At 45.3% G+C, this 27,146-nt stretch overlaps 1 protein-coding gene across 7 annotated transcripts in view; it reads right to left on the reverse strand.

The window, feature by feature from the left end:
- The window catches only part of syne2b (spectrin repeat containing, nuclear envelope 2b), a 106,409-nt gene that overhangs the window by 20,340 nt on the left and 58,923 nt on the right, over positions 1-27,146 (reverse strand). For 5 of the 7 annotated variants that reach the window (XM_084569484.1, XM_084569482.1, XM_084569483.1 and 2 more), the window contains 34 exons: positions 26,970-27,080; positions 26,741-26,848; positions 21,358-21,534; positions 19,545-19,769; positions 18,261-18,383; positions 17,999-18,129; positions 17,266-17,377; positions 16,779-16,913; positions 15,496-15,654; positions 14,753-14,947; positions 14,606-14,677; positions 13,757-14,197; positions 13,501-13,674; positions 12,761-12,877; positions 11,496-11,683; positions 11,277-11,409; positions 10,952-11,185; positions 9,767-9,919; positions 9,514-9,690; positions 9,145-9,300; positions 8,903-9,049; positions 8,507-8,677; positions 8,295-8,428; positions 8,003-8,207; positions 7,364-7,546; positions 7,027-7,134; positions 6,522-6,676; positions 5,862-6,009; positions 5,687-5,781; positions 5,183-5,414; positions 4,689-4,883; positions 3,926-4,051; positions 2,256-2,411; positions 817-975 (listed from right to left, as the gene is read on the reverse strand). In XM_084569484.1, the coding sequence (XP_084425610.1) occupies positions 817-975; positions 2,256-2,411; positions 3,926-4,051; positions 4,689-4,883; positions 5,183-5,414; positions 5,687-5,781; positions 5,862-6,009; positions 6,522-6,676; positions 7,027-7,134; positions 7,364-7,546; positions 8,003-8,207; positions 8,295-8,428; positions 8,507-8,677; positions 8,903-9,049; positions 9,145-9,300; positions 9,514-9,690; positions 9,767-9,919; positions 10,952-11,185; positions 11,277-11,409; positions 11,496-11,683; positions 12,761-12,877; positions 13,501-13,674; positions 13,757-14,197; positions 14,606-14,677; positions 14,753-14,947; positions 15,496-15,654; positions 16,779-16,913; positions 17,266-17,377; positions 17,999-18,129; positions 18,261-18,383; positions 19,545-19,769; positions 21,358-21,534; positions 26,741-26,848; positions 26,970-27,080 (5,535 nt within the window). The remainder of the gene's footprint in view (positions 1-816; positions 976-2,255; positions 2,412-3,925; positions 4,052-4,688; positions 4,884-5,182; positions 5,415-5,686; positions 5,782-5,861; positions 6,010-6,521; positions 6,677-7,026; positions 7,135-7,363; positions 7,547-8,002; positions 8,208-8,294; positions 8,429-8,506; positions 8,678-8,902; positions 9,050-9,144; positions 9,301-9,513; positions 9,691-9,766; positions 9,920-10,951; positions 11,186-11,276; positions 11,410-11,495; positions 11,684-12,760; positions 12,878-13,500; positions 13,675-13,756; positions 14,198-14,605; positions 14,678-14,752; positions 14,948-15,495; positions 15,655-16,778; positions 16,914-17,265; positions 17,378-17,998; positions 18,130-18,260; positions 18,384-19,544; positions 19,770-21,357; positions 21,535-26,740; positions 26,849-26,969; positions 27,081-27,146) is intronic. The other 2 variants (XM_084569480.1, XM_084569479.1) reach the window with 2 other exon arrangements.

A 27,146-nucleotide genomic window follows, 5' to 3' on the forward strand; every position in this document is an offset into this window, starting at 1 on the left:
ACAAGCACACACGTTAAGTTATTATTTATTTATTTATCTCCGTGTCTTATGTTATTTTAGAGACACAGCTGGGATTGTAATAAAACCTTGAAAACTTCTATGTGCAGCTTCATTTCACTGCTGTGCTAATGCTAGCCAACAGCTACAAGGACAAAATGTTTTATATTCTAAAAGATAAATAAAAAGATTTAACATTCACTGATTTTGGTTCTTTTCCAAAAACTACTGCCCCGAGTCTGTGTGCCAGGATGAAGCTCTAAATTTAAAGCTCAAGGGGCTGAAAAGGTTTCAGACCCCCCTCCAGTGCAGTTAAGTTTTTTATTACCCTCCACCCCCCCCTTCACGGTCACAGTTAACAAATAGAAGGGGCCATAAGTTCAGCACCAATAGACCCTCGTGGTCCTGCTGGGGCAGAAACAGCTGTCGTCACTTTAACAATCAGGAAGAGATTCACGGCTCCGACTGCAGAGCTGCTCCAGTGACGCAACAACATTTAACGATAAAAACAAACCACACACCAAAGTTTTATGGAGGTCGATAAAGCCGTGATGCTGCTGCTACAGTTCTGGAGCTCTCCTACAGTTTGGATGGTTTGAAACTTGTTAATGAAGCTACAGCCTGACCTGTGTATAGAATAATCAACATCACTGTGAGTGTTGGGCCGACACACAGCTCCAAGCTCTCTTCTCTGGTTAATTCTTGGTTATAAACTAGTTTAGGACTTGGTTATGGACTGGATTAAAGCTGCATCTCTTCAAGTTACTTAGTTCTTTTAAGGGCGTCTGATGTCTGAATGTCTGTACTGCAGCCTCCCACCTTCTTGAGCTTCTCCACCATTTCCTCGATGTTGAGGTCGGAGTTGTGCGCCACCTTGTTCTCCATCTGCGTCAGCCACTCGCACAGCTCCTTGTTCTTCTCGTTGAAGATGATCCAGGCGTTCAGACGGTCCGCGATCTCCTGTTTCCGCAGAGACACCTGAGAGGATTGCACCACAGATATGACATAAGCTCCTTTACTGAAAGATGATTAGTTGTTCTGTGTTTGATCAGCTCTAAGTCTGGTTATGGTGCAGGGACTCTAATAACATCTGAAACTTCAAACACTCTAGCAACAATATAAATGGTTATAGACTGGTTTAGGACTTGTTATAAACTGGTTTGGACATGATTGTACTTTAGATTTAGAGCAGGACTCTTTTATTAGAATGCATTCACTAGTGTACCTAATAAACTGTCCCAGTAAAGCCATTCATAGTCAACGACCAACTCAAATGTAAACACACCAACTAACAGTGAAAGTGATCACCTCCCCCTCCCCCTCCCTCCAGAACTCATTTTAATACCAACGCTCCTCTTCCTGAAGCCTCTCAGCTCATTACTACATTTCTCCAGTGTCACCATCTGTTCCCTCATTCCCACAATGCCCCTCTCCTCCCCCCTCTCCCGTCACACCCCGTGCCTCCTCCCAAACCTGTTGGTCTCTCTTTAGATTTACTAACTTAACTCTTCATTAAAGGCTTTGAACGCTGACGACTGGAAAAGATGCAAAGACTGCAAAAAGTCTTTTAATGATTAAATAAAATGAAGGAGGCTTTTAGTTTCTCTTACGTTTGTGCTACTTTATGTCTGAGCTGACAGTCATTTCATTTCACTGTTAACACCGTGTTAATCCTGCACATGACAAATAAACTTGAATCTGAATCCTTGTTCTGTCCTGCAGCAGTGTGAAGAGTTAAACTGTGTCAGTCGACCCGCTGCCCTCCCAGAACACACACCCTCTACCAACAACGCTGTTTAAAGCCGTTTAGGATATGTTAGCTTTGTAATTATTTAGCTAACTAAGCCTTCAAAGCTCGTCTGAAGCGCTCACTGTTGGTTCTCTGATTAAGAAGCAGGAGTTTGCATCAAAAAAGTGAATTTGTTTAAGTTTGTTTAACCCTGATTCTAGAAGTTGTGAAGTCATTTAACCAGAAAAACAAAGATCTTGTTGTAAAATAAACTTGAAGGATTAACGTAAAGAGAGAGAGAGATAAAAGGCTGGAGTTTGGATAAAGCTGTGATCTGCAGAAACTCTGAGCAATGAAACTGTCAGCTGGACCTGTTGGGGAATCTTGATTAATACCAAGAAACAACAACAAGTCCAGTAGTCTTTGTTTATCGTTTGTTTTTTGACTGAGAACCATCTCATCTCTATCTCTATCTCTATCTCTACAGAGATGACGCTTCCATCTCCAGGAGCCGGTGCAGGTCACTAACCTTCAGGCAGAGTTCCTCCCACTGGCAGTGAAGATGCTCCACCTGCTCCTGCAGCAGCAGGACGTCGTCCGCGATGATGTACTGGGACAGGTCCGTCTTCATGGTGCTCAGCTCCGTCAGGCTCTCAGCCCAGTCCTCCAGGGAGTCCTCGTTCTCCTGCATACCATAACACGCCGGCCGGCCGGCACAACAACAAACCAGTAGTCAGGGTCGTCCCCCTCCAAGGCTCGTCCCACTACCGTCCTCCCCTGACCAGCCCCCTTTATTTCTCTTTCTCCTCCTATATCTGTCACTTCTTTTTTCTCTTGTATAACCCCGCCCAGAGAGGATTAAGGGACACGGGCAGCAGGCCGGGGCTGGGGGAGGGGTTGGCAGGAGAGGGGGAGGGACGGGGGTGGAGGGAGGAGTGGAGGATAAAGGCTCTGATGGGTCAGAGAGGATGAAACTTGACTTTGACTCAAGTTTTCCTGACTGTCTGTCAGATGGTTCCTATCGTTTACGGCTCGTTATCGCAACTTTAATTTATCTTGATTTTTACCAAGATCAGACTTTAGAAGGCTGAAGAGCTGAAGATGTGGGAAGAGTTCAGTAAATATGAACTTTATCGTCTCTATCGTTGTTGCAGAAAGTATAATACACATGAACATTTAAAAGAATAGTTTGACATGTTGGAAAATGTGTCTCAATGGTCCCGTTCAGACTGTTAACATCCATCCAGGCCAATACAAATGCTACTGTCCATCTCTATGTCCCTGTGTCTCCACCTGGTCTCACCTGTCCATCTACCTGGTCTTAATCTAAATGTGTCTCCACATGCGTCCCCAGCCAGCTCTTGAGATCTGATCTCAGTTTGTGTGTCTGTAAATCAGCAGCGCCATCATGTGGTCAGTAGAATATTGTAGCAGCTGCTGTCTCTAATGGATCTCTACCTACCGCTGGATCAGAACCATCAACAGCTGCTTGTTGACTTGGAGACATGATCCAGATATTGGAACAAGATGGAAAGACTCTCTTGTTGATTCCAGTAAAGATTAGTTTCAAGTTTAGTTTGGTTCTCAGCTCCAAGACCAGAATCCTTTAAAAGGCTCTCATTACTGATGAACACTGATTCGTGTGATCATTTCTAACAGTGGTTGAATGAATGACACCAGATCAGTGTTCACACCTGGACTCTAGAGACCAGATCAGATCAGGATGGATGTTAATGTGAGGTCTAATAGGGACCAGTAAGAAGGTCAATAACCAAATATTCTAACAGGTCAAACTATTCTTTTAAATTTTCAGGTGCTTAATAAAGTTAAGATTCTCCAAAATTCCACGTGTCTTAATGATCAATAATAGTTCCTTTCCTTTTTTTGTTTAGGGTTAAAAATCTGAACTTGATTCAAATTCAAGTTTGTAAAGAATCTTCTCTGCTTCTATGATTCTAGTGTTTTCTCTTTGACTTGGTTTCTTACATTTCTCATTTATTACATGACAACATCTGGTTGGATAAAATCTGCTGCTTCTCAATGAAAACATAAATAATTCTTAGTCGTGTTTATTCCTGTGTCATGTTGTAGAAACACATCTCAGCAAAACTAAGCCTGACTCTGACTCTGAGGCTCAGTCTGCAGTGACAGTTTATCTTAAATTCCTCTCTGTACATTTAAAACCCTTTCATTTTCTACCTTGGTGAATTTCTCTGCGCTCTGCAGCTCGTCGTCGCTCTCTGGCATCGCCTGGTTCAGCCTGGTCTTCATGTCCTTCAGCTGCAGCACGCTGTCCGTCAGGCCGGCCTCGCACTGCTCCCAGTTCTGAGGCAGCAGACAGAACCAATCAATCATTAATCAGTCAGATCAACGCGATGGGACGTTAAGAAGCTGATGGGCTTTGAGAACGACCCCCGCTACGCTCTTTGTCGCCATGAATTAATGTCCGCTGTCATTAATTAGATTGGATTAAGCTGCTCTGAGAGAAAAAGGTGTTTGTTCAAAGAAAATCTCATCTACCTGCAGCTGATTCAGAGAAGAAGAAGAAGAAGAAGAAGAAGAAGAAGAAGAAGAAGAGACTCCTTCATTCTCTGTTTGTAGTATTAGTTTCATGGATTGGAGCAACTCAGTTTAAATTCACTAGACTGAGCCTCCAACCTTTTTTTTTTCTGTCTAGAACCCATTAACCTCTGCTGTTGGAAACTAAAGGAACTCATTTTGGCTCAGTTGCATTGAAGCTTCGTACTTGCAGACAAGTCTAACTGGTCTCAATATGTTCCACCTGGAGCCACAAATATTTAGCGGTCTCCTCTCATCAACATCCTCCTCTGATTTCTACAATCAATGCAAAATAAAACAATAAATAAAATGGAAAAATAGTTGATTCTACAAATAAAACAGAGAAACACAGCCCTGCTGCAGACCAGACATTTAAAAATGAACAAGTTTCATTAAAAGTCACCTTGATGATGGCCTCAGTCAGATCCATCCTTCTGCCCAGCAGGCCGTGCAGGTCGTCCCACTGCTCCTGCAGCGTCCCCAGGTCCGTCTGCAGCCGAGTCTGGGTCTCCTCGTCCCCCATGGAGAAGAGCTGCCGGCCGACCTCCAGAGTGTGGATGAAGCTGCTCTGGTACCTCTGGAACAGCAGCTCCGTGTGCTGAGGAAGGAGGAAGGAGGAGGAAATGAGTTGGAAGACGTGGGGAAGATCTGGCCTTTTATAGCTTCACTGACGATCAATTAAATCCCTTCACTCTCCTCATTCAGGATAATTAAAGGCTCAAAAAGAAAGTAAAAGACTCCCTAATCTCGTCTTTATTCTGATGTAAATTCAATCAGCAGCTATTGTTTGTTCTAGTCACTGGGTTTGAGGATGTCTCAGTACACTGAATATGACCAGTCCTGCCTGAGTAACGTTTCATGTTCCTCTTATTCCCTCTCGTTTTCAGTCTGTCTCACCTGGAGGTCGTGCAGGGAGCGTCGGAGCTGCTGCAGGCTGCAGCGGGACGGCCCGGCGGGGGGCAGGAGGCCCTGCGTGTCCGACAGGAACCTCTGCAGCTTCCTCAGGCTGCGGCTGTACAGGTTCCAGTGCTTCACCAGCCCCTCCACCAGGGAGCGCCGCTGGTCGGCCCGCTGCACCGCCCCCTGCCAGTGCTCTCTGAGCTGGGCCAGCTTCAGGACGAAGTCACTCCTGGACACGTCAGAGCGTCACGATGACATTAAATACTCACCAGTAGAGCCAGATTCTATCATCAGCTAAAACATTAGAACAGTTTATGTGTTTATCTGAGTGGAGTACAAGTGACTCAACAGACTTAAAAACATTCTACAGCTGCATTTCTGTAGCTTTGAGCGTATTTGACAAGTTAGAGTTTGAAGTTTATCTGAAACAAATGAGGTGAGCGAATTAAATCCCACCAGAGAAGCTCCTCAATCAGGAGGAGGTGCTTTAGCTCCTCTTACCTGTCCTCCACCTCTCCTCTCTGCAGCAGGTGAAGAGCTTCAGTGATGACCGAGTGGAGGATCTGGTGGCCGATGGACAGCTCGGCCTGAAAACGCTGAAGCAAACGGAGACGGATCAGGATGATATGTGTGTGTGTTCTGAGTGTTTCTCTAAAGTCGGGTTCACGTTCGATACCTTGTGGGTGCAGAGCTGCTCCCGGAGGCCGAGGTAGGAGCCGGACACGTCCACGGCCAGACCGTCCTCCATCCTCTGGAGGAACGACATCCAGCTCTCGCACTTCTGCTCAAACGTCTGCAGCCTCAACGCCTCCGTCTGCAGCTCACTGAGAACACAAAGAACGGCTTTAAAAACCCAGAAACCCTCAGAAGTTTGTTCTCCTACAACCTTTACTGCATCCATCAGGTTCTACAGGAGAATCTGAAACTAAAGAGGACGGGAGGTTTTGGAAAATCTAATCTAACTTTTCTGATTTCCTGTTTTTGGCTTAAAGATGCAAAAAAACATCCAATAATTTAGATGAAATGTTACTGAATCCAAATCACTGATAATGTCTTTAGTTACTTGAAGAGGAAATATCTGAACCTAACTGTATGAAAACCACAAAACACACATTTAAATCTGTACTTTCATCTGCTGATTAAATACTTTCTAATATGATTAAAAGCTAATAAACATGGCTCAGGTCATTTATTCTGTTCAAACTAAGATGGTTTGTCACGTAACAGATGAACTAAAAGAAGCTGATCAGCAGCATTGAGCTTTATTCTCTAGTTTCCAGTTTATTTTAAATGTTAAACACGTGAATCTTTTTTGTCGGTGCTCGTTCGTCCAGACCTGCAGGCCTCCTCGGCTCTGGCGGAGGCGTCGGCCCAGCGGCGGTTGAGGCGTTGCAGGCGTTGCGCTGCAGCGTCGCCCAGCGTCAGACTGAGGCTCAGCTCGTTCAGCACATCCAGGTCAGCAGACAGGCCGCTCAGCTGCAGGAGGCCAGACTGGAAACATATGGTGGAGTCAGAGAGATCACAACCAACACAACAACAACAAACAAGAGTCTGGAGGACGGAGCTGAGGAGCATGAAGACGACATGCTGCTCTCCATCAGGCCTCTGATCGTCTAAACACTGATTCTCCACAGTAACTGGATGATTTATGAGCGACTTCTGAGCCTGAATTTCTTCTTCTTGTGCTAAACCTTTAAACTCGACGTCTGAACGTTTAGAGAAATTATTTTTAGCTCCTCAATATAATAAGATATAATTAAAACATGAAAACATTTAACACAAAAACGACACTACACACATCAGACTCTCATTCATTCATTCATTCATTCATTCATTCATACCTGGTCTCCCGTCTGAGCCACATTCTCCAGACGCTGCTCCCAAACCCTCAGATTTCCCTCCAGTGACTCCAGCTCGTCTCCAAACTCCTGCAGCAGCTTAAGCTCCTCCTACAGCAGACGCAGATGCAGACACGCCACACGGCTATAAGTGTCTTCATTTATAGGTCAGTGTGACGATTAGCAATTAGCAGGGATCAGCTGTGAACCGTGAGCAGCCACAGCGAAGGAGGAGAAGCAACAGGTTGCAGTAATAAAGTCAGATATTGGTTTGTATCTGATGACTGATCTGACGTCACCAGTCACTGACTCATTGACTCATTCATTCATGAAACTCTACCTGCAGATGACCCAGCTTCCCTGACAGCTGCTGGCTGAGCTGCAGGACGCCACGGGACAACAAGCGGCTCTCTGATTGGACCAGGCCGACGGCTGAAGGCTCCAGGTGGCCAATCAAGTCCTTGGAGGCCTCCAGCAGCTCCTCCAGGCCGGGCTGCAGAGTGTCGGTCCTCTCCATGAGACTCTGGACAAAGGGACAGACAAGTTAAAGACACGAGGAAAGCCTGGACTTAGTCATTTATACATCCAGTCAGAACTCCAAACTCTAAATACAAGCTAAATGTTGGAACATTAACGGTAAAGGAAGCTGTTCTTTGACTAGTTTTTTGAGGATCAGATTTTATATCAGATCTACTTCCCTGGTTGAACTGGCCTCAAACATCTGCATCCAGATGTGGTCGACAGTCCTGAAGAAGGCTTGTTAGCGAGGAATTACAGGTTCAGAGTTAAAGATTAAACTCTCCTGGAGATATGTGTTTGTGTAAATTAAGTACGTCAGTAATTGGACGACAGTTAAACCAGGGAACTGGATCTAATGTTTCTGCTACAGGTGTCGCTGGAGTTTTGACTTTTTCTGCAAAACTGATCTTGATCTTGAGGAATAATTCTGAAGGAGAGACTCCTTGAGCCGCTAGCTCACCTGAACATCGTGTGTCTTGGCGGTGAGCTGCTCCACGGTGCTGTGTCGTCCAGGTGCGTCGCTCAGCGCTGACGCGACGTCTCTCTGCAGCGTCTGCAGGCGCTCTGAGAGATTTGCAGCCAGCCGGGCGTAGACGTCCCACACCAGCAGGACGTCCTGACTCTTCTGGAGCTGCCGGCTCACAGATCCACGTACCTCGGTCCAGCTGGAACAAAAAACACACACAGCAGAGTTAGTGTGTGAGAGTTTATCGTTGTGCGTTGATGTGGTTGTGTGCAGGCGTCTGTCTCACGTCTCTCTGTCTCTGTTCATTTGCTCAGCGGCGGCGGCGGCAGCAGCAGGAGCAATGTTCCCTCTGAGGGAGGCGACGGTTTGATTCAGGTCGTCCCACTCTGCCTCAGACGCTTCCGCCTCCTCATGAAGACGCTGAAACCAGCAGACAGACATAAACATCTACAGCTGGATATAAAACAACAAGAGAAGGAGCAGGTCTGAGTCAAACACCTGAAGCTTTTCATGGAGCTGTCTCTGAGCCTGCAGGCAGAGCTGAGGGCCGCAGAAATAATCCAGAGCCTGGGACGTCCTCAGTGTCTTCAGCCTCATCTGTTTCTGTTTCGTCTCCACGTCGACCCACAGCTGCTGAGTCTGGACCAGCTTCTGCTTCACTGATTCATTCTGGAAAATACCAAGAAGAGCTCACGGTCTTTATGTCTGTGGAGGTTCTCAGTCATCAGGTCAAAGTTTATCTGAAAACACTAAAGAGACAACTGGACTTGGTTGGGTTTCTTGAAGACGTTTCATCCCGGTCTTCAGTCCAGTTGTCTTTCTTTAGCGATTTTAGATGAACTCAATCTTCAGATGAGTAATGAACTGTTGTTGTGTGTGTGGAGTGTAGTTTACCTGCTGTGTGAGAGCTGAACAGGCCTGGATGGACGTTTCAGTCCGAGACATAAAATCACAGCTGCTGTTTTCTCGTCCACCACAAACCTCTCTGTCTCTGAGCTCCTGAAGAGCTGCAGACTTCTGACGGATCTTCTCCTCAAGGTCCTGACACACAGACACCAGTTAAAGTCTGTGTTACTGCAAAGACAAAAACCTAATCTCCTGACCTGTTAGAGCACAGATGGGACCCGTGAGCTCACCTGGCAGGTAGCGACGCTCCTCTGCAGCTCCGTCTGGCTCCCGGGGTTCTGAGCCGAGTCCATCCAGAGGTTCTGATCCGAGATCCAGCTGTTGATCTGCTGCAGTCGGGCGTCCCGCTCCGCTCTGATCCTCAGCTCCTGCTCCGCCTCCTGGATCTGAAAAAGGAAAATAAATCATTTTAACTGGAGATAAAATAAAATGAAAGTCAAAGGATTGTGGAGACGCACTGTAGTTAGTTAGATTATGGTGTTGGATGGTGGATAAAATATTTATTTGGATTCCTGGAGCAGAATCAGTTCCCAACAGAGAGACTCCAGACTATTTGGAACTATTTGCAGCATAAACTGACATTTGCTGCTTCCTTTCACCTCAGTGTTGAGTTCCTCCTGCAGACTGAGCCACTGATGGTTCAGACGATCCTGCTCCTCTGCAAACCGGTTGAGCTCGTAGCGCCCCCTCTGGTCTTCCTCAGTACCACACGTCTGTAGAGGCTGGTTGATGTAGTCCAGTGTGGTCTGACGGGCCGACACCTCTGTCTGACACGCCTGAGAGATAAGAACAGAGACATGAAGATCGAGGACTCAGGTGATTTACTCTGCAGAACATCCGGTCCTCGTCTACCTTGCGGTGCTTTATGAGCCGGGTCAGATCAGAGTTGGTGCAGGACTTCTGGTCCATCTTGCTGCGATGCTCCTCCAGCTCGGACTCAAAAGCTTCGAGCCAGACCTGCAGCTCCTGCAGCGCCTCCTGCTGTGTCAACATCTGCATCCATCGCTGCAGGAGGCAGAGGAGGAGCAAGGTCACTGTTCATTCATTCATTCATAAATCAAACTTACAACAACAGACATGACTTATTCTAGTCATCTTAGAAAATATAGCTCCAGTCTTATCGTACAAATTTATATTTTATTTTACTGATTCACACGAGAATTTGATGATATTTTAATAGATCTCAGCGTTTTATTAGTTAGATTTATTGTTAGAGTTTTATTTGTGGCGATGGAGGACATCCCTCCCACGAGCAAAGACAGAAAAGTTAGAGGCAGAGATAGATGAGAGTACAAATCAAAAAATAGGTGAAAGAGAAGAACAGGAAATAATAAGATGTGCAAAGAGAGAGAGAGATGAGAGGCGATGAAGAAGAGGGATGGAGGAGAGCTGAGAGGAGAGGAGGCAGTGAGTGTGAGGAGAGTCCTCCAGATGGCATTGTGCTGCTCAGCGGGGATGTTTCAAACTAATTGGAGGCAGGAAGACTGAGATGTGGGGTTTGAAATATCAAACCGCTCAGTGCTGCTCCACGCGTGAAAAGGCTGGAGCTGACATTTAGAAATGTTTTTTTAGGGTTTATGGAAAGACACGAGGAGGGAGAGTTGGTAATGTGCTTCACGTTTTTAGAGCGCTCAGTTTAGACTCAAACTAAATCAAGCTCGATGGTGAAGAAGAGGAGGCTGAAGAGGAGGCTTCGTGTGCTGATGGATAAATCTCTTAAGAAAAGTTCAGTTCCATCAGGTGTTCAGTTCTGGGTCTCGGTGTCTTTGTTATGTCCGCAACTCTGAATAAAACAGTTACTTTTATTAAAAAATAAAAGCAAATTCTTCCTGCGGGACAGATTGAACCCTCTGGCGTCCGGTTTTGGCCCACAGGCCGTATGTTTGACACCCCTGGATTAAGGCATTTGTTGAGACGCGCCCCATAAAGAAATCAGATGAACCCAGACTCATATTCTGATAATAACTGATACAGAGAGACTCCATCCTTCAGCTGTCATTACCTGTCGTCTCTAATGTAATGTCATGTCCTCCTCACCTTGTGCAGAGCTTCTCGGGTGGCGTGCACGTCGCTCTGCAGCCTGGACCAGTCCAGCTCCACCTGTCTGAGCTGGGTGTTGATGGAGCAGAGGTCTGGGTCTGAGGGAGTCACTTGTTCCTCCTGATTTCCACTCGAGGCTCCGTCTGCTTCTCTCAGCTGAACCAGCCGTGCAGCAGCTCCGACCGCCGCCGCCTTCAGAGCAGATCTGACCTCCAACTCTTTGGTCAAAGCCTGAAACACGTAAACGTCGTCAGCGAACTTTTCAGCGCAGCCACACGTTTAACAGTTCCGAATATTAAAATGTCTGCTGAGCGTGTCTCACCACAGACTGGAGGAACAGCTCCCGTCTTTGCTCAGCATCCGATTCCTCGTTGACCGAGAGCTGAGTCCATTCATCGATCAGCTGTCTGGCTCCAGACATCCAGTCGAGCAGAGCAGCAGAGTCGCGAAGGAACCTGATCATCACACATTTAAAATAAAATCATCAGTGAAACCTTCTGGTCCAGGTTGATCTTCTTCTGTTTTTCAGATGTTTCTTCACCTGCTCCTCAGCTTCCTCTTCTTGTCCAGGTCTCTGTGCTCTCGCTGCAGCCTCTCGTACAAACATCTCCAGCGTGACTCTGGTTCACAGGTGGACACTCCTCTGCATCCCGCCGCCTGCAGCCGCCGTCCGGCCTCCAGCATCCGACTGAACCGAGCCTTGTTCTCATCCAGGACGCCCCGCAGCTCCTGTCAGAAGAACACCACTTCACATCAGTGCCCCGGACGCACAAAGTTATCCTCGCCTCAGATTATCAGACTTAATTTAAAATCTGTTAGCATCATCTGCTACACCTCCCTGCTTTTTAATTTTTGACTTATTGCACCTACGGTCTTTGCTTTCGAAAATCGGAAATTAAAAAAAAGGAAAACAACTGTTATTTGATTCTTGTTTTAAATTCAAACACAAAAATTCAAATTCAAAAGTAAAGTCACAAAAATAAACGTTCTGGTCTCTTTTTTCACAGATCTAAGGACCAAAGGTAAATTCACTGCTTTAGTATTTCTTGGTTTTGCTTTTTAAATCGAAAATTTTGATTTATTTCTATATTTTTTAGTCTAAAACCAAACTTGAAACACCACTAAACCTACACAGACCCTCCCAGTATTTACTAAAAATGTTCTTTTAATTCTCCAGGAAGGAAGGAATAAATCCTGGCTCCATGGAGCTGCAGCGGCTTTAAAGGTGCATTTTTAAATAAAAAGGAGGCGAGTGAGAGGGGAAAGGTTTTAGAGGGACAGAAAATAATAATAATAGGACAAACGAAGACGACTGGGATGGACAAGAGAGAAGGAAGAAGAAGAGAGATGCAGAGAGACACATGTATGGATGATGAGAGGAATCCTCCACATGCTGGACACAAGACTTTAGACTGTTATTAAACTCTGACCCTCCGTCCTTCTGTGTGTTTCTGTTGTTGATTTGAGAAGAGGGAGAGACGAGGGAGAGACGCGCCTCCGCCCCAGAACAACGAGGAATATGAAGCAAAATGAAATTTAGTCGGAGGGTCTCTGCTCGGGCTAATAACCCGCATCAGAGCAGAGGAACATCGCGTACCCCTACAGAAAACAACCCATGGGCTGCATTTAATTGAGCCAATTAGGTTTTGAGTGCAATGTCCAAAGTGCAGCATGAAAAGAGAGAGAGAGGGAGGAGAGGGGGAGAGAAGGAGGGGGAGAGAAGGAGGAGGAGGGGGAGGGGAGCGCTGAGTCCTACTGTCGGTGAATGAGATCGTCAGAAAGAACACACTAATTAATAAAATTCACCTTGTAGACAGAAAGCTTCTCTGTCGGCTGCTCGTCGTCCGTCTTCGGAGACGAGGCCTCGATGTGTCTCAGCAGGGAGTCCAACCAGGAGCTGTCCTCGTCCCACTGCGACCACACCTGAGACAAATCGTTCGAGACAAAGACTGATTTTTTTATCCTTACCTTTCACCCTCATCTACAAAAAACATGTGAAAACAAGAGAAACTGGACTTGTAGAGTTTCTGCTTTCACTAAACATCCAGGTAGCTCCTTCAGGATCAAGACACGTTCCTCCAGGTCCAGGTGAGTATCAGGTCGTTAACAGACTCTAGTGATCTGAGTTTCAGGTGGACCCCTCCCACAGACGTTCCTGTTTAAACCCCAACCCCCTCACCTGTCTTTTAGGTGTCAAGGCTTGGAGGAAACGTCTTCTAGAAACTCAACAAGTCCAGTTTCTCTTGTTTCATGAAAGCTGATTATAATGACTCTGATGCTTTTAATGGCTGTTAATCATCTGATAACTGGTCTCAGACGGTTTAAACTAAAATACACTAGCTGATTAATTTCTGACAGTTTTATAGACACTTTGCTTCACGTTAAAGAAATTAACTGCTGGAAAAAGAAAATACAAGCTCTCCTTTAAAAGACAACTCTTCTAAATTGAATCAGAGATGGAAAACCTTTTATAAAGGGGATATAATTTATATTTATACTGGTTTTATAATAAAATAAAGAGAATTAAACTGTGGTTCATGTCCTACCTGTAATGTCTCCTCCATCCTGGTCCCTTCGTCCAGGCCGTGCTGCTGCAGTCGGAGCACCTCGTCCTGCAGTCCCGTCACCACACCCTCCCACCTCTGGAGGGCGCCGTCTGGGACTCTGTCGGTCAAGTACTGCAGGATGTGAAAGTGATGGCCCAGGAACTGGAAGAACTTCTGAATCAGATCACACCACACGTTGAGAATCACCTTTTACCGTCTGGTTTTGAAGGAAACATGTTTTTATCTTGACACTGACCGTATGGCTGCAGAGCTGCTGCTGGAGCTGAGCCCTGCTGTGGAGCTGAGCCCTGCCGTGGAGCTGAGCCCTGCCGTGGAGCTGAGCCCTGCCGTGGAGCTCCATGTCAGGCTGCTGAGCGAGGCGTTCAGAGCCCAGACGGAGCAGCTCCTGCAGGCTGTGGAGCAGCCGCTCGTACTGCTGCTGCAGCTCCTCGCTGCTCTTCAGCTGCTGGCGGCGCGAACAAACTCCACCCAGAGCAGTGTCCAGCTCCGCCTGCACATTAGAACCACTCAGTGTTTTATCAGCACGACTAAATGTCTGAACACCACGGCAACATACCTGCAGCTGTGTGGCCTCCTGGAGCACCGAAGCAGGGAGGTGGTGTCGTTCAGCCTCCTCCAGGAGGGAGTTCACCTGCTCCACCTGCTGCTGCAGAGACTCCTGCATCTGAGCTCCAGCCTGGTTGGAGAACAAACACATGTTGACTGTGATGGAGGAAACACTGAGGAGCTGATAAATGACTTCTGGCCCTAAACTGGTTAGAGCATCATGTTAAAATGGATTAAAAGGATCAGTGAACGTGATCAGCAGAGCGACGCTGATTAACTCGACCTCTGTCTATGAAGTTAAATGTTTAAAGTCTGGAGATGATGTTTTTTTTGTCTAATATTCTATTGTGTGTTGTGTGGTGGTTGAGGAGGGTATGAACACTTTAAAAATGGACAACCTCCAGTCACTGGCGTCCCACTCTGTCTTAACTTATGTCTTCTGTAAACTAAACTAAAAATACTGGGTTTAATTCCTTTAAAATAGATAAACAGATGTTTTTTGAGTGACACAAGCAGCCCGTCTCCATGGTAACAGTACCTGTGGTTGTTGGTTAAGGCCGTTAGTCAGGAGGTTAGAGGCGACGGCTGCATGCAGCTGCTGGAGGCGTCTCTGTTGGTTAGAGGTGAGTTACTGAACCAGACTCAGATGATCTGATGGAAACGTTGGAGGTTTTAAAGGTGAAACCTGTTTCTCTGCAGCGTCCTCCTGAACGTCTCTGAGCCGCTGCTCTCTGGACGTCAGCGCGTCCAGGACCGAGGGGAGGAGTCTGCAGAGGTCGTCCAAACACTGCTGAACGCGCTCTGAGCCCAGGACCCGGCTGACCTTTGACCCCTGGGACACCAGCTCGCTGCTGAGGGAGACCGTCTCTGCTGAGAGACTCTGGAAGAAATCCATCCATCATCTGTTAGCGCTCTGTTTCCTCTGGAGGGATGCTGTCTTTCTATCTTTCTTTCTTTCTTGTTTCACTGTCTTTCTGTCTTTCTTTTATTCTCTTTCTCTATGTCCTTTCTCAGTCTTTCTATGTTTCTGTCTTTCTTTTATTCTGTCTTTCTTTCTCACCGTCATTCTTTTTGTCAAGTTTTTTCTTTCTTTCATTGTTTCTTTCTCACTGTCATTGCTTCTTTTTGTCATCTTTCTTTTATTCTTCATCTCTGCATCACTGTCTTTCCTCCTTTCTGTCATCTGCCTTTCTTTTTTCTATTTCTGGATTTATATCCTTCTTTTTTATTCTTTGTTTCTTTCTCTCTCTCTCACTGTCATTCTTTCTTTCATCCACTCATTCGTTCTTTCTTTCTGTTCTAAACGTTAACAGTGATGCAGTTTTGGATGCAACGTGACCTGGATGACTTCTTCCCCACTTCATCTTAAACCAGAATCAAAACGTGAACGATGTGAACCAGTCGACCTCCACGTTTGTCTCGACTCACCTGCAGCTGCAGCAGCTCCAGCTGAGCGTCTTCTTCACCTGTCGTCTGGACGGGTGAGTGCAGCAGGTCGGTGATGGAGGACAGGGACAAGGACGCTCCGTGCAACACATGAAACAAACCCTCGTCCAGCGTCGTCAGGCGGCTCGGCTCAGGAGACGCCTGGAACCAGACGTAGAGATATCAGGAAGGATCAGAAAGTTCAGAGGTTTGTCCCAACAGGACTGAAGAAAGTAGGAAAAGGAGAAAAGTTGCTGCATCTTGAGTCAGAACTTTCTAAAAACATGAAACAGGAGGAAGAGGAGGAGGAGGAGGAAGATCTCTGCTGTGCTTCACTCTTCTTTCATGTTTGTTTCCTTGTTATTAAGCGTCATGTCACGCTGGGCGTCCTCCGGTGAGCGATGAAAGGAGGAAAAGATTTCATCTGAGGAGCAGCAGTTTGAAACGAGACCAGATTCTGTTTGGAGTTCATTCTTCACCTTTCAATGTGAAAAACTCAAAGCAGCCTCGCTCTTAACTCTGAACAACTTTATACCTTTAGGTCATTTGGTTTATTAAAAATGACCCACGTAAAGTTGTCCTGAGTTAAGAAACTGTCTCTAGAGTAGGGGACAGTTTCAGTAGCAGGCTGTCCACCACAGACTGTAAATAAAAGAGATGGAGAGATTTTAACATGGAGGTCTATGGGTTGACTGATGGAGCCTCTAGTGGACGATACAGGAACTGCATCTATTCTTTCTCATTCTTTAATATTCTTTCTTTCTTAGTTCCTTTCTTTAATCTTCTCTCTTTATTTCTTTGTCTCTGTTATTCTTTTCTGTTCTTTCTTTCTTTCTTTCTTTCTTTCTATCTCTGTCTTGTCTTTATCTTTTTCTGTCTGTCCTTTCACTTTCTCTTTATTCTTTCTCTCTGTCATTCTTCTATCTTCATTCTTTCTTTCTTTCTTCCTTTCTTGGATTTTCTGTCTCTGTCACTCCTTTCTATTCTTTCTTTGTTCATATTCCGTCTTTCTTTAATATTTGTTCCTTCTTTCTCTAATTTTCTCTCTCGTCATTCTTTCATACTCTGTCTTCCCCAGACACTGACTCACTTTAACATCTTGATTCATTCTCTTGTATAAACAAATACACAAGTATAATATTTCTGTTTCATTCATCATTATTCTGCAGACTCATGTAAACACCAGGGTGGTTGTAGTCAGTAGTTGAATCCTAGTGACCAGGTGTTGTGACCCTGGTTCCTCTCTGGGCGTAGTGAAGGTAAACGTCTCCAGCTCTGCTCCTCACCTGGTTCAGGAGCTCTGCAGACCAGAGGCCCAGCTCTCTCAGACGGCTGATGTGGCTCTGCAGCTCTTTCAGGCTTTTTGTACCAATCATGCTTCCTGCTGTTCCATCAGCGCTCTGCCCCGATGAGTCTGTCACCTTCAGAGAGAGAGAGAGGGAGGGAGAGAGGGAGAGATAGGGAGAGAGAGGGAGAGAGGGAGAGAGAAAGAGAGAGGGAGAGGCTCTAATCAGGCCCTGCGGGAGTCCCACCGTCCACGGCTCAAAGGAGGTGATAATCAAGCAGGAGACAGCACCCATTTCTCTCCTGTTTCTCTTTTGTATCTGAAACGTGATAATGAAGCCGCCGGCAGCGATGGAGGAGGAGAAGGAAGAGGAGGAGGAGGTGGAGGAGGAGGAGGAGGAGGAGGAGGAGGAGGAAGGAGAAGGAGGAGGAAAAGGAGGAGGAGGAAGGAGAAGGAGGAGGAAAAGGAGGAGGAGGAGGAGGCCTCACCTCGGACGGAGGAAGACGGCGTCTCTCCTCCAGAGACAGCAGCCGGCTGTGAAGATGGTCCCACTTCCTTCGAGCAGAGTCCTCGTCCACATCGGACTCAGCGGGGGACGACCTGGAGGAGAGACGAGGGAGAGGGACATTAACTCCACATTCGTCTGTCTTTAATTCTTTCTCTTTCTTTCATTCTGTCTTTCTTTTCTTTCGCAGCCTCTCTTCATGGATTATTCCTTATCACTCTGTCTTTTCTGTCTTTGTTTCATTTCCTTTCTTTCATCTGCTCTTTTTCTTTTCATTATTAGCTTTCTTTTGTTACTGTTTATCTTTTTTATTCTATCTATCTCATTGTCATTTCTGCCAACTTTCTTTCTTTCTTTCAATCCTTTATCTGTCAACTTGTCTTTCATTTATATTCTTTCTTCATTATTCTTCCATTCTCTGTGTTTTCTCTCTATTTTTCTGTCTTGCTTTTTTTATCTTTTTGTTCTCTCTCTCTTTCATTTTCTTGTTATTCTTTATTTATTTCTATCTCATTTTCTCTCATCTCTTCATTGGTTCTTTCTCTCTGTTGTAAATGTGATGAATCTCTGACTAAATGTTTTATTGTCTCTGTTAAAGGTTCTTGTGTTTTCTCCGTTTAGTCTCTAGAAAAGCAAACAAACTAAAGTTGTAGTGGTTTAAGATGAACTGATAGTGTAAACTCTGAACGATGCAGAGGGATGAAAGAGAGCGTTGCCTTGGTAACGGCTGGTCCTCCTCCTCCTCCTGCTCCTCCTCCGGTTCGTGGCTGCAGAGGCGAGCTCTGCTGCCCTGCCTGGCGATGGCCTGGGTCAGTCCTCTCTGCTCCGTCAGCTCCTGCTCCAACTCCTGCTCCACACAAACACAACTCATCAACAGGACGGATGTTCCAGATGTTTAAAGTCCTGTGATGTTTTAAAACAGCTCCTAAAGTGTCTGGTTTATGCGACCTTTAATCTAAACCCGATCCGGTCTGGTACCTTCTGCTGCTGCAGGCTGCTCTGTCTCAGCAGCTTGTTTCTTGGAGATGAGAAGATCTCCTGGACGCTGCTGCTGCGCTTCAGCTTTGACTCAAGGTGGCGCTCTGTCTGACGGGCTGACGGCTGAGAAGAAGAACACACGATGAAGAAACAAAACATGCGAAATGTGCAAAATGACATTGAAGACATTAACTAACAGTAAGTGCTGTCCTTTGGGTTCACACAGGTTTAGTAAGAGTTGTGGACATAAGGCGACACTGAGACATAGAACTATACATTGCACTTCTTCTTTTTCTTAAGAAATGTCCGGTTGTTCTTTACATGCATTGTAATAGTGCAGTTCATTAAATGTAAACACTTTCATAATAAACTTCTTTGCACTAAAACAAGGTAAATATGTGGAGTTGTTGTTATTTCTAGGTTAATACACTACTGTGTTACTGGTCCAGGACCCTTGAGGTCAAACTGTCCCGTATGTGGCCCCAGAACTAAAACGAGTTTGTCTTAACTGTAGAGGTTGATAATTAAACGTTCAGATCTTCAGCCTGGCCACGTTTTTAAAATAAAAAACTTCCGCTGAGAGCGACACCACTGACGACGTGCTGCTGAGCCTCTGACGGTTTGTTTGCAAACCTGTTAATGATTAACCAGTGGTTTCACCACACGTACACATTCAGCCGTTACCCTCCTCAATAAACTACAAGTCAGCACATTCAAACCAACGGTAGAATCACGTCCAATAAAAACACTGTTTATTCCCAGTGTCAGTAACGTTGTGTCTGATTAATAAGTGATAAACTAAAACGTCTTCTAGATTAGATCGTAGAAAACACCCTGATAGCAATGATATCATTCTGAACTCATTCAGCATAAATAGAACCAGGCCCACTCTCCATCTGGACATATGGAGAACCAAAGAACCCAAAGTGTTCCACGTTGGGTTTTTACCTCTTGAAAGGGAATCTGGCTACAACATCCTACTGATTCCACTACAGGAGGCAACGTACACACAATTCAACCTTTGGACATTTTATTTAGCCTGGACATCATCACATTCTACCATTGTGATCATTATACAATCCATGTTGTTCACACATGTAACTCCCCAGTGAAACATGTTCTATATTAGTGTAAAGCTACCTATGACTACTACATGGCCTCACTGTGTTTGTTATCTCTAGTAACACCATGGTATCAAAGACCATGTATAAAATCAGACTCAGTCAAGTAAGTCACCGTGTGGTTCATAGTTGATGGTGAATCAATAAAAGCTTCGTCTGATACCTGCTGCTGTGGCTCTGAGTGGCTCCTCGTCCTCTCCTCTTCCTGTCTGTCCTGCAGCAGCTGCTGGAAGGACACCAGGTTTGTCTTCAGGAGCTCCAGTTTGGAGGCGAGGAGCTCGGCCGCCTCCTGCTGGGACCCCACAGCTCCCGGTTCATTCTGGGGGTCGGCGGCCGGGCCGAGCGCCGAGAGACTGGAAACCTTCTGCTCGATCTCCAGAAACATCTCCTGTTCATTAAAGGGTCAGTTTCAGTTTTTGATTTTAGTTCATTTACTTTCACTTATACTTCTTTCAACGAGTACACTTCAGTTCTCTTAAACTCTTTTCAGTGATATTATTTTTAAATCCCTAATTGTCCCTTTTAGCAGTTACACTTGTGACATGGTGATACTTCTTTCAGCATCTGTCCTTTAATGAGCTTTGACTCCTTTCGCTGCTCAGTGTTTACACTTCCATTACTCTAAGTCAACAATAATATAAGACTTTTACGTTAAATACACATCCACCGTACTGACTGCAGTTATTTAGTAGAAGAACTCAAGCCAGATAGTGTTTTAAATCATTATCTGGAGTCTCACTTTGGACCGTTTCATTTTCTTTTTACGCCGTTATTAAACTTTTACGACCTCTTTGACCTCTTTTCCCGCTCTCTGTGACTCTGGTGTAGTGAAACCCATTCAAATAGATTGAGCTCAGTAGGTGACGTCTCAGAGGTGAACACACATGAGGCGTCTCTTTCAGGACATTTGAATGGGATCAGCGTCGGTTTGTTTATCCAACAAAGCTTCATTCAAATGTGACGTGTGACCGTGGGACGGTGTTCAAGCTCTGAAACTTTAATGGAGGCTCGGGTTACGCTCTCAGGGACGGCGGGACGGCGGGGAGGGAATCCTGGGAGGAAACAAACGCTGGAGCCTGTGACGACATGACGACTGACTGAAGCACACACACGATTTTAAATCACACCGTCAAACTAGAGCTCGATTAATCGCACATTATTTCGCTTTTTTTTGTACGTTCACACAGATGCAAACTTGTCTGAGACTTCAGCGTTGATGTGTGTCCTGCAGCCAGATGCAGACGTGAAATAATTGTTTCTTAACTGAGCTGACAGGAGCTGGTTATTGTGCAACTTTAAATGTGATGTGCACAGAAAGCTATGACTGGTATTGTTATTATTATTTATAGCTGACGGTGGTGGAGTAGGAGGAGGTGGAGGAGGAGGAGGAGGAGGAGGAGGAGGAGGGGGAAGACTTCGGATCAGTTTTAAATCAATCAAATCAAAAAAACAAATAAGATAAAAATAATAAAACACAAAGAACTTCAATTAAATCTCAATTATTTTCGCAAAACTCCACAAAGGAGGAGGAGGGAGTATTTTTTAAATCTATTTAAACAAGATACGAAACAGTGAACGCACCACCCTCTGTGCACATAGTTGCCGTTCTCAATCTGTGGTTCGCGGTCCACTCAAGGGGCCACAATGAAAACCTGGAGGGGTCCTTCAGGTGATTGTCATTTATCTACAGACTTTGAATTTAACCTGATGAATTAATAAAAAGCTGATGCATCTCTCAGTTCCTGCAGTTCCTGCAGATCTAAATCTCTAAAGGAGATTTAGATTCAACTCTGTGAAGCTTTTAAAAGTTTAAAATGAGGAAACAGTCACGATTGTTAACTTCTTTTACATTAATGACTTTTAAAACCAGCAGGTCCTTTTTTATTTAAACTGTATCTATATGTGCTTTTAGAAGGAGCCCACTTTTCACCTGCAGATCCTGGGAGTGTCCTGGACCCTGAGTGGGCGGGGCTTACCTGGCAGGTGAGGAGTTGCTGCTCCACGCTGTCCTGCATGGTGGTGGTTGAACCCCCGGCAGACGCTCGGCTCCTCTGGGCGTCCTGCAGCCACAGCTCCAGCTGGCCGACCCTCTCCAGACACACATGGAGGGCGCCTTGTCGGGGGCGGGGCCCAGGCTGGGACTCCTCCGACCCCTGGGACACAAACACAACACACCCGGCTGAGCGTCTCTGCTCCAGGGTCACAGGTAGAGGAGAGAAGAAGGAGAGAGAAGGAGGAGGAGGGGGGCGGCTCTGAAACCAGTCTGAGTAAACGACGACTGACTCCCTCTCTGTCTCTCTATCACGTCCAGTTTGCCCGGTTATCTCTCCGTCACTGATCTTTCTTTTCCCTCTCGCTGCTCCACCCACCTGTGGCAGAAACCACTTCCTGGAGCAGTGACAGGGTGACAGAAAGAAGAGAGGCCTCAGGCTGCAGGGGTGGAGCCGAGGCAGGGCACGGAAAACAAGCACCTCCCGGCTTCCTCCTCAGACTGTTTGTAGTCGCTGATCGTTTGTTTTGTTGACTCATCTTGGTTTTATTGTCCTGCAGCTAGGGCCTTTCATTTCCCTTAATCTGCTTCCTTATTTTTAGGTTCATTGTAAATGAAACATGTCTGAGCCGTGTGCAAGCAGCTGGAGAGGAATGTCACACTCTTTACATGTCAAACCAGTCAGCTGGGTTACATGTGGACATTGGAATGATTTCAATTATGTTTGAAACAATCAGAAGAGAGGAATTTAAATTTAATTGTGTCTCAAAGCAAATAAAATATTAATCTCTGAGCAACTAAATGAATTAAAGGCGGATGATTCATTGTTGGACTTTCATTGTATTAATACGGATTTTGAACTGAGACCAGAGCAGCAGCAAACGAATCAAATCAAACTGCAAACTCTCGTAAAACCAGTTGAGGAGTTAAGTATGTGGTTATTTAGCAGGAGTTGAATCATCTCAATCACCTCTGCATGGTTAGAGGGTTAGGAGGACGTGGGTCATGCTGGAACACTGTGCAGATGTTTGCAGATGCAGATATCACCGTCTACCTCGCTGCTCTTTGAGATCCTCCGTGTGAATGTGGATAGAAACTGCTGTCATGCCCCCCCCCACCTGTCCCATCGTGACCTCCGGACACAGACACAGAGAGACGGACGAGTGGATCACTGTCCAGGGTTTATTTGTGGTTTTATATGCAGACAGAGTGACAAAGACAGAAGAGGAACAGTGTGGTACAGAACATGCATTGAGACGTGAGGCTGCGTTCAGGTGAAACTCCTCCATCAATTTATTATTTCCTGAGTGGAATAACTGATCCTTTGAGGACGTCGTATAAACGAAGCTTGAATCAAACCAAGTTGTGAGTGGCGTCGTTTTCACCTGCCGACAGCGGCGTGTTAATCAGGACTCACATCAAACCGGTGCATTTTCATGGCCGACATTCGTCTTAAAAAAAGGGAAAAACTTGAAAGTATAAAAGCTGAGGACGCTCTCCTGCAGCAGGACGCTCTGTAAACAACACACTCCACTTTGTTTCTGGAAGTATAAATGGTTTATTTGAACAGGTGTCTGCTCTGTGTGCTGGTAAATGAAACCAGAGAGCAAATGAAAACAACTTGAAATCAGCGTTCTCTGTACGATACATAATAAAAACATGGCTCACAGGATGCGTCTATTAATACACGTTATAAAAACAGCAGAATGAAAGGCTCCACACAGACCGTCAGACACCAGCCACATCTCAGCGGAGTCGACAGAAGAGGCGCTCAGTAACCCTTCACGTAAACACACAACTAAACTCTTTGGTTTAATGACTTCAATCTTTTTCTGCGTTTTATTTTTTATTTTTATTTTTTTTAAACGCAGCAAGAAACACTGAAAATGTAAATGTAAACAAAACGTCCACAGTTGTCAGGAGTGGACACGCGTAGTCCTCCGCCATGTAAATGCACTGACGGTTTAACATTTCCAGTCTCTGGTTTTAAATGTGCTCTAGTCGTCTAGAAGTGTCAGAAGGTTGCAGCGTTTGTTCTAGAAGGCTCTAGAGGAGGAAATTAAGGCTGGATTCTGAGACGAGACTAAAAAGGTTTTAAGCTAGAAGATGTTTTGAGTTTGAGAAAAAAAGCTTTGGCTCTAGAAAAATGTGATGAGAGCTTCAGCTAGATCAAACATTAGGCAGCTTATACGTTCTAGTGTTAAAATACTGTGGGCGGTAAACATCTTTGGTCTAGGAAGAATTTGGTAGATGCTCTAGACATCTAGAGGACATCTTAGAAAGACTGGTAAGGAAGGAATCCATGTTGTAGAATATACGAGGAGTCGTGAAGTGTGTTAATATAGAAGTTTTGTCTGTATGAGAGTTAGGCTTTAATTCTGTAACACAAATAAATGACAACTCTGAGGTTTATTCGATAACAGGCAGTCGAATCTAGCCCAACTCTGGAAGTCGTGCTAGACTTCGAGAAGTGAAAGCTCTAGATCATCGTTTCTAGATGAGTTTCAGAAGATAAATGACAAGGTTTATTTGATAAGAAGCAGTCGAACCCAGCCTTGCTTTGAGGAGATTTTTGGAAACAACTCTGGAAGTAGTTCTAGGCTCTGACACGACGAGAGGAAGTTAAAGTTCTAGATGTAGGAACACATGGTTTCTAGAAGACACTGGAGGTTGTAGAATAGGTTTCAGATGATAAATGAGAAGGTTTATTCAGTTAGAAGCAGATGAATCCAGCCAAGTCTGGGAGAAGTTCGAGACTTTGAGACGACGAGAGGAACTGAAAGTTCTACATCTAGGAACACGTGGTTTCTAGAAGACGTTGGAAGTTCAAGGATGGGTTTCAGAAAATAAATGACGAGGTTTATTCAAATCCAGCCTTGAGGCGTCGAGAGGAAGTGAAAGCTCTAGATCTAGGAGACTACACATCTCTGCTGGGAGCCAGAGCTGGATGTGGAGGACGTGTTTACCATGCTCTCTGACAGTGACTGGGTTGTGACTGTGCCCAGGGGTTTTGATAAAGCTTCGGATGGACTTGCTTCTGTGGGGCCCTCAACATCCTGAAGAAACATGAGCAGGGTTAGAAGATCAGTCGGTCAGTCAAGTTAAAAACATCCATCATTTAGTGTCCGCAGGTTCGTCACACAGTTACTCGTACACTCTGTTAAAGAATTATGTCACATGATGTTAAGGAAGTTAGCTCGTACAACAAATAAAACCTTCCCTCAATAATGTAAATGTACACGGACAAATGGTTCACCAACTTTATAATCAGGAATAATTAAAAGATGACGCTGGAGACATTTCAGATCTTGTATTATTGCCAACAAATGCAACGTCTAAATGAATAATGCAGATATTAATATAGTTTGACTCCAGGCTGGTCAGATGTTTGCTGCATGTCATTTTTTATAAATGTACATCTTTACTACATTTTCTACACCGTCTCCTTCAACCTTTTAATGATGAAATGATTCTTGTTATTGAGCTCCTTTCATTACTGACAGTAAGATCATTTCAGAGTTCAGTTACCTTTTCATCTCGTGCAGTTTGTTCAGTGCTTTTTCCGCCGGCAGCTTCAGACTCTCCTGAGACAACCAGAGGCCCCTGGCAGCAACAATAGTATAAATTATAACAACTAAACCAAAATTGCTGCGAGAGAAAATAAAAAATAAAAGCAACCCTAACTGCCCAGTGCTGTCAGACGGATTAGACAGGCTGATAGCGCCCTCTAGAGGAAGAACAACACCCAGACAGCGTTAAAGAGGAGAGCTGGAGGCGTGTGCAGGATGGGGGATGTAATATGATGAGTAGGGAGATGGTAATGGAGGGGAGGAAGGTGGAAGGACTCAGGTCAGAGATTAGTCAGAGAGTTCTGGATTGTTGGGGCTTGTGACGTCAGGATCAGTCATATGGTCTCAGGTGTGCCATCAATCATGAGAGTTTCACATCGTTATGGAATGTTACTAATCGTGCACGACCCTGGGTCACAAGGAACTCCAAATAAAAAAAATAAATAAAGAAGAAAAAGTACAGAGAAGAGCGGCTCTCGGTCTTCGTTACCTCTGGTGAAATGCTCAGGAAAGTATCCCAGAGCCACCACATAAGACCTCCTCCACCATGGTCCACTCTCTGCTGCTCACTCCCTGAATTCTGTCTGGCTTCTTGAGCCCGGAGCACGCCTGGATGCTCCCGCTGCTGACACGTAAAACATGCTCATGTGCAGAGTCGCGAGGAGGCGGGAGTCAAAAGCAAATATCTGGGACAGGGAGCTCGATCAGAGGACGCTAACCGAAGCTACAACGCCTCTGATGTGGAGTAAGGTCTGCTCATGTTAGCTCGGTGTCCCAGTACCTGCACTTCTGACAGTATGTACTCAACACATACTCACAAACACTGACACATAAATTAGTTGCATGACACATGCAGAGGAAACACAACGGGACGACTGGTTAATGGCACATGTCAGGCTGGGTGTCCATGCGTGTGAGTTACTGAGGAGTTTACAATTTTGGATTTGTCTCCAACGTTGTATTAACATCCGTCCTGAGCAACCAGATCTCAACAGACCACCTTAAAGTCCAGGTGTGAACACTGATCTGGTGTCAGTCCACATGTGGAGGTGGTCTGGGACACATGTGACCTCCTTCCTTTGGTAGTGTGAACACACAATGAGTCCTGGGTCACATTAAAGACCACCTACTCAACAGGGCTGATCTGAGGAAGAGGAGTTTAACTCATTCATTCAACCACCTTCTCTTTTCCTTCCCTCCTTCTCCTCCTTCATTCCTCCCTTCCTTCCCTCTTTCCTTCCTTGTTTCCTTTCTACGTTCCTTCATTCCTCCCTTCCTTCCTTCCCTCAGCAGTGATTCCTATGAGGATGGAATCTTCCAGGGTTCAGTTCTAATCTGAGCTTCGTCTCTAAAATAAATCAGATCTTAACATGTGAGAGTCTTTCCATCTTGTTCCAACATCTGGATCATGTCTCCAAGTCAACCAGCAGCTGTTGATGGTTCTGATCCAGCGGTAGGTAGAGATCCATTAGAGACAGCAGCTGGTACAATATTCTACTGACCACATGATGGCGCTGCTGATTTACAGACACACAAACTGAGATCAGATCTCAAGAGCTGGCTGGGGACGCATGTGGAGACACATTTAGATTAAGACCAGGTGGAGACACATTTATATTAAGACCAGGTGGAGACACAGGGACGTAGAGGTGGACAGGTGAGATCAGATTGATCCAGGTCGGATGTTAATGCAACGTCTGAAATCTCATATTCAAAAGTTTTATTTATTAACTTTTTTGCTTCTACATTTCTCAGTTGGACGTGGAGGCGAGAGGACGGTGAACCGCTGGTGTTTCTTACCTGGGAGCTTCGTCTCTGTTCAGGTGAGGACTGCTCCACAGTCTGCAGCGTAGCTCCTGATCTCCTCAGTATGTCCTCCTCAACGTGGACTATTCTGATCTGGCCCTGCTGAGAGACAGATCATAAAATACACTTATTACTCAAACTAATCTCGGCTATGAATAATATTACTACACTTTCTACATTTTAAAATGGTAAATCTGAAGACTCTGCTTAAGCTCTAACTCACCTCAGCCTCTTCAGAAGTAGATTTTTGGAGTTGAGAGGTCGTCTGTTTGTCCGACTGAGATTTAGTTTGGACTGGAGTTGGAGGAAGCTGGATGAACAGAGCTGGTACCTTCTACAAAGAGTGAAGCAGAAGGTTCAGAGACAACAATCTCTAGTTAAACTACCTGACTGAATACCT

Source organism: Chelon labrosus (genome assembly GCF_963514085.1).
Source record: "Chelon labrosus genome assembly, chromosome: 20".
Taxonomy (NCBI): Eukaryota; Metazoa; Chordata; class Actinopteri; order Mugiliformes; family Mugilidae; genus Chelon; species Chelon labrosus.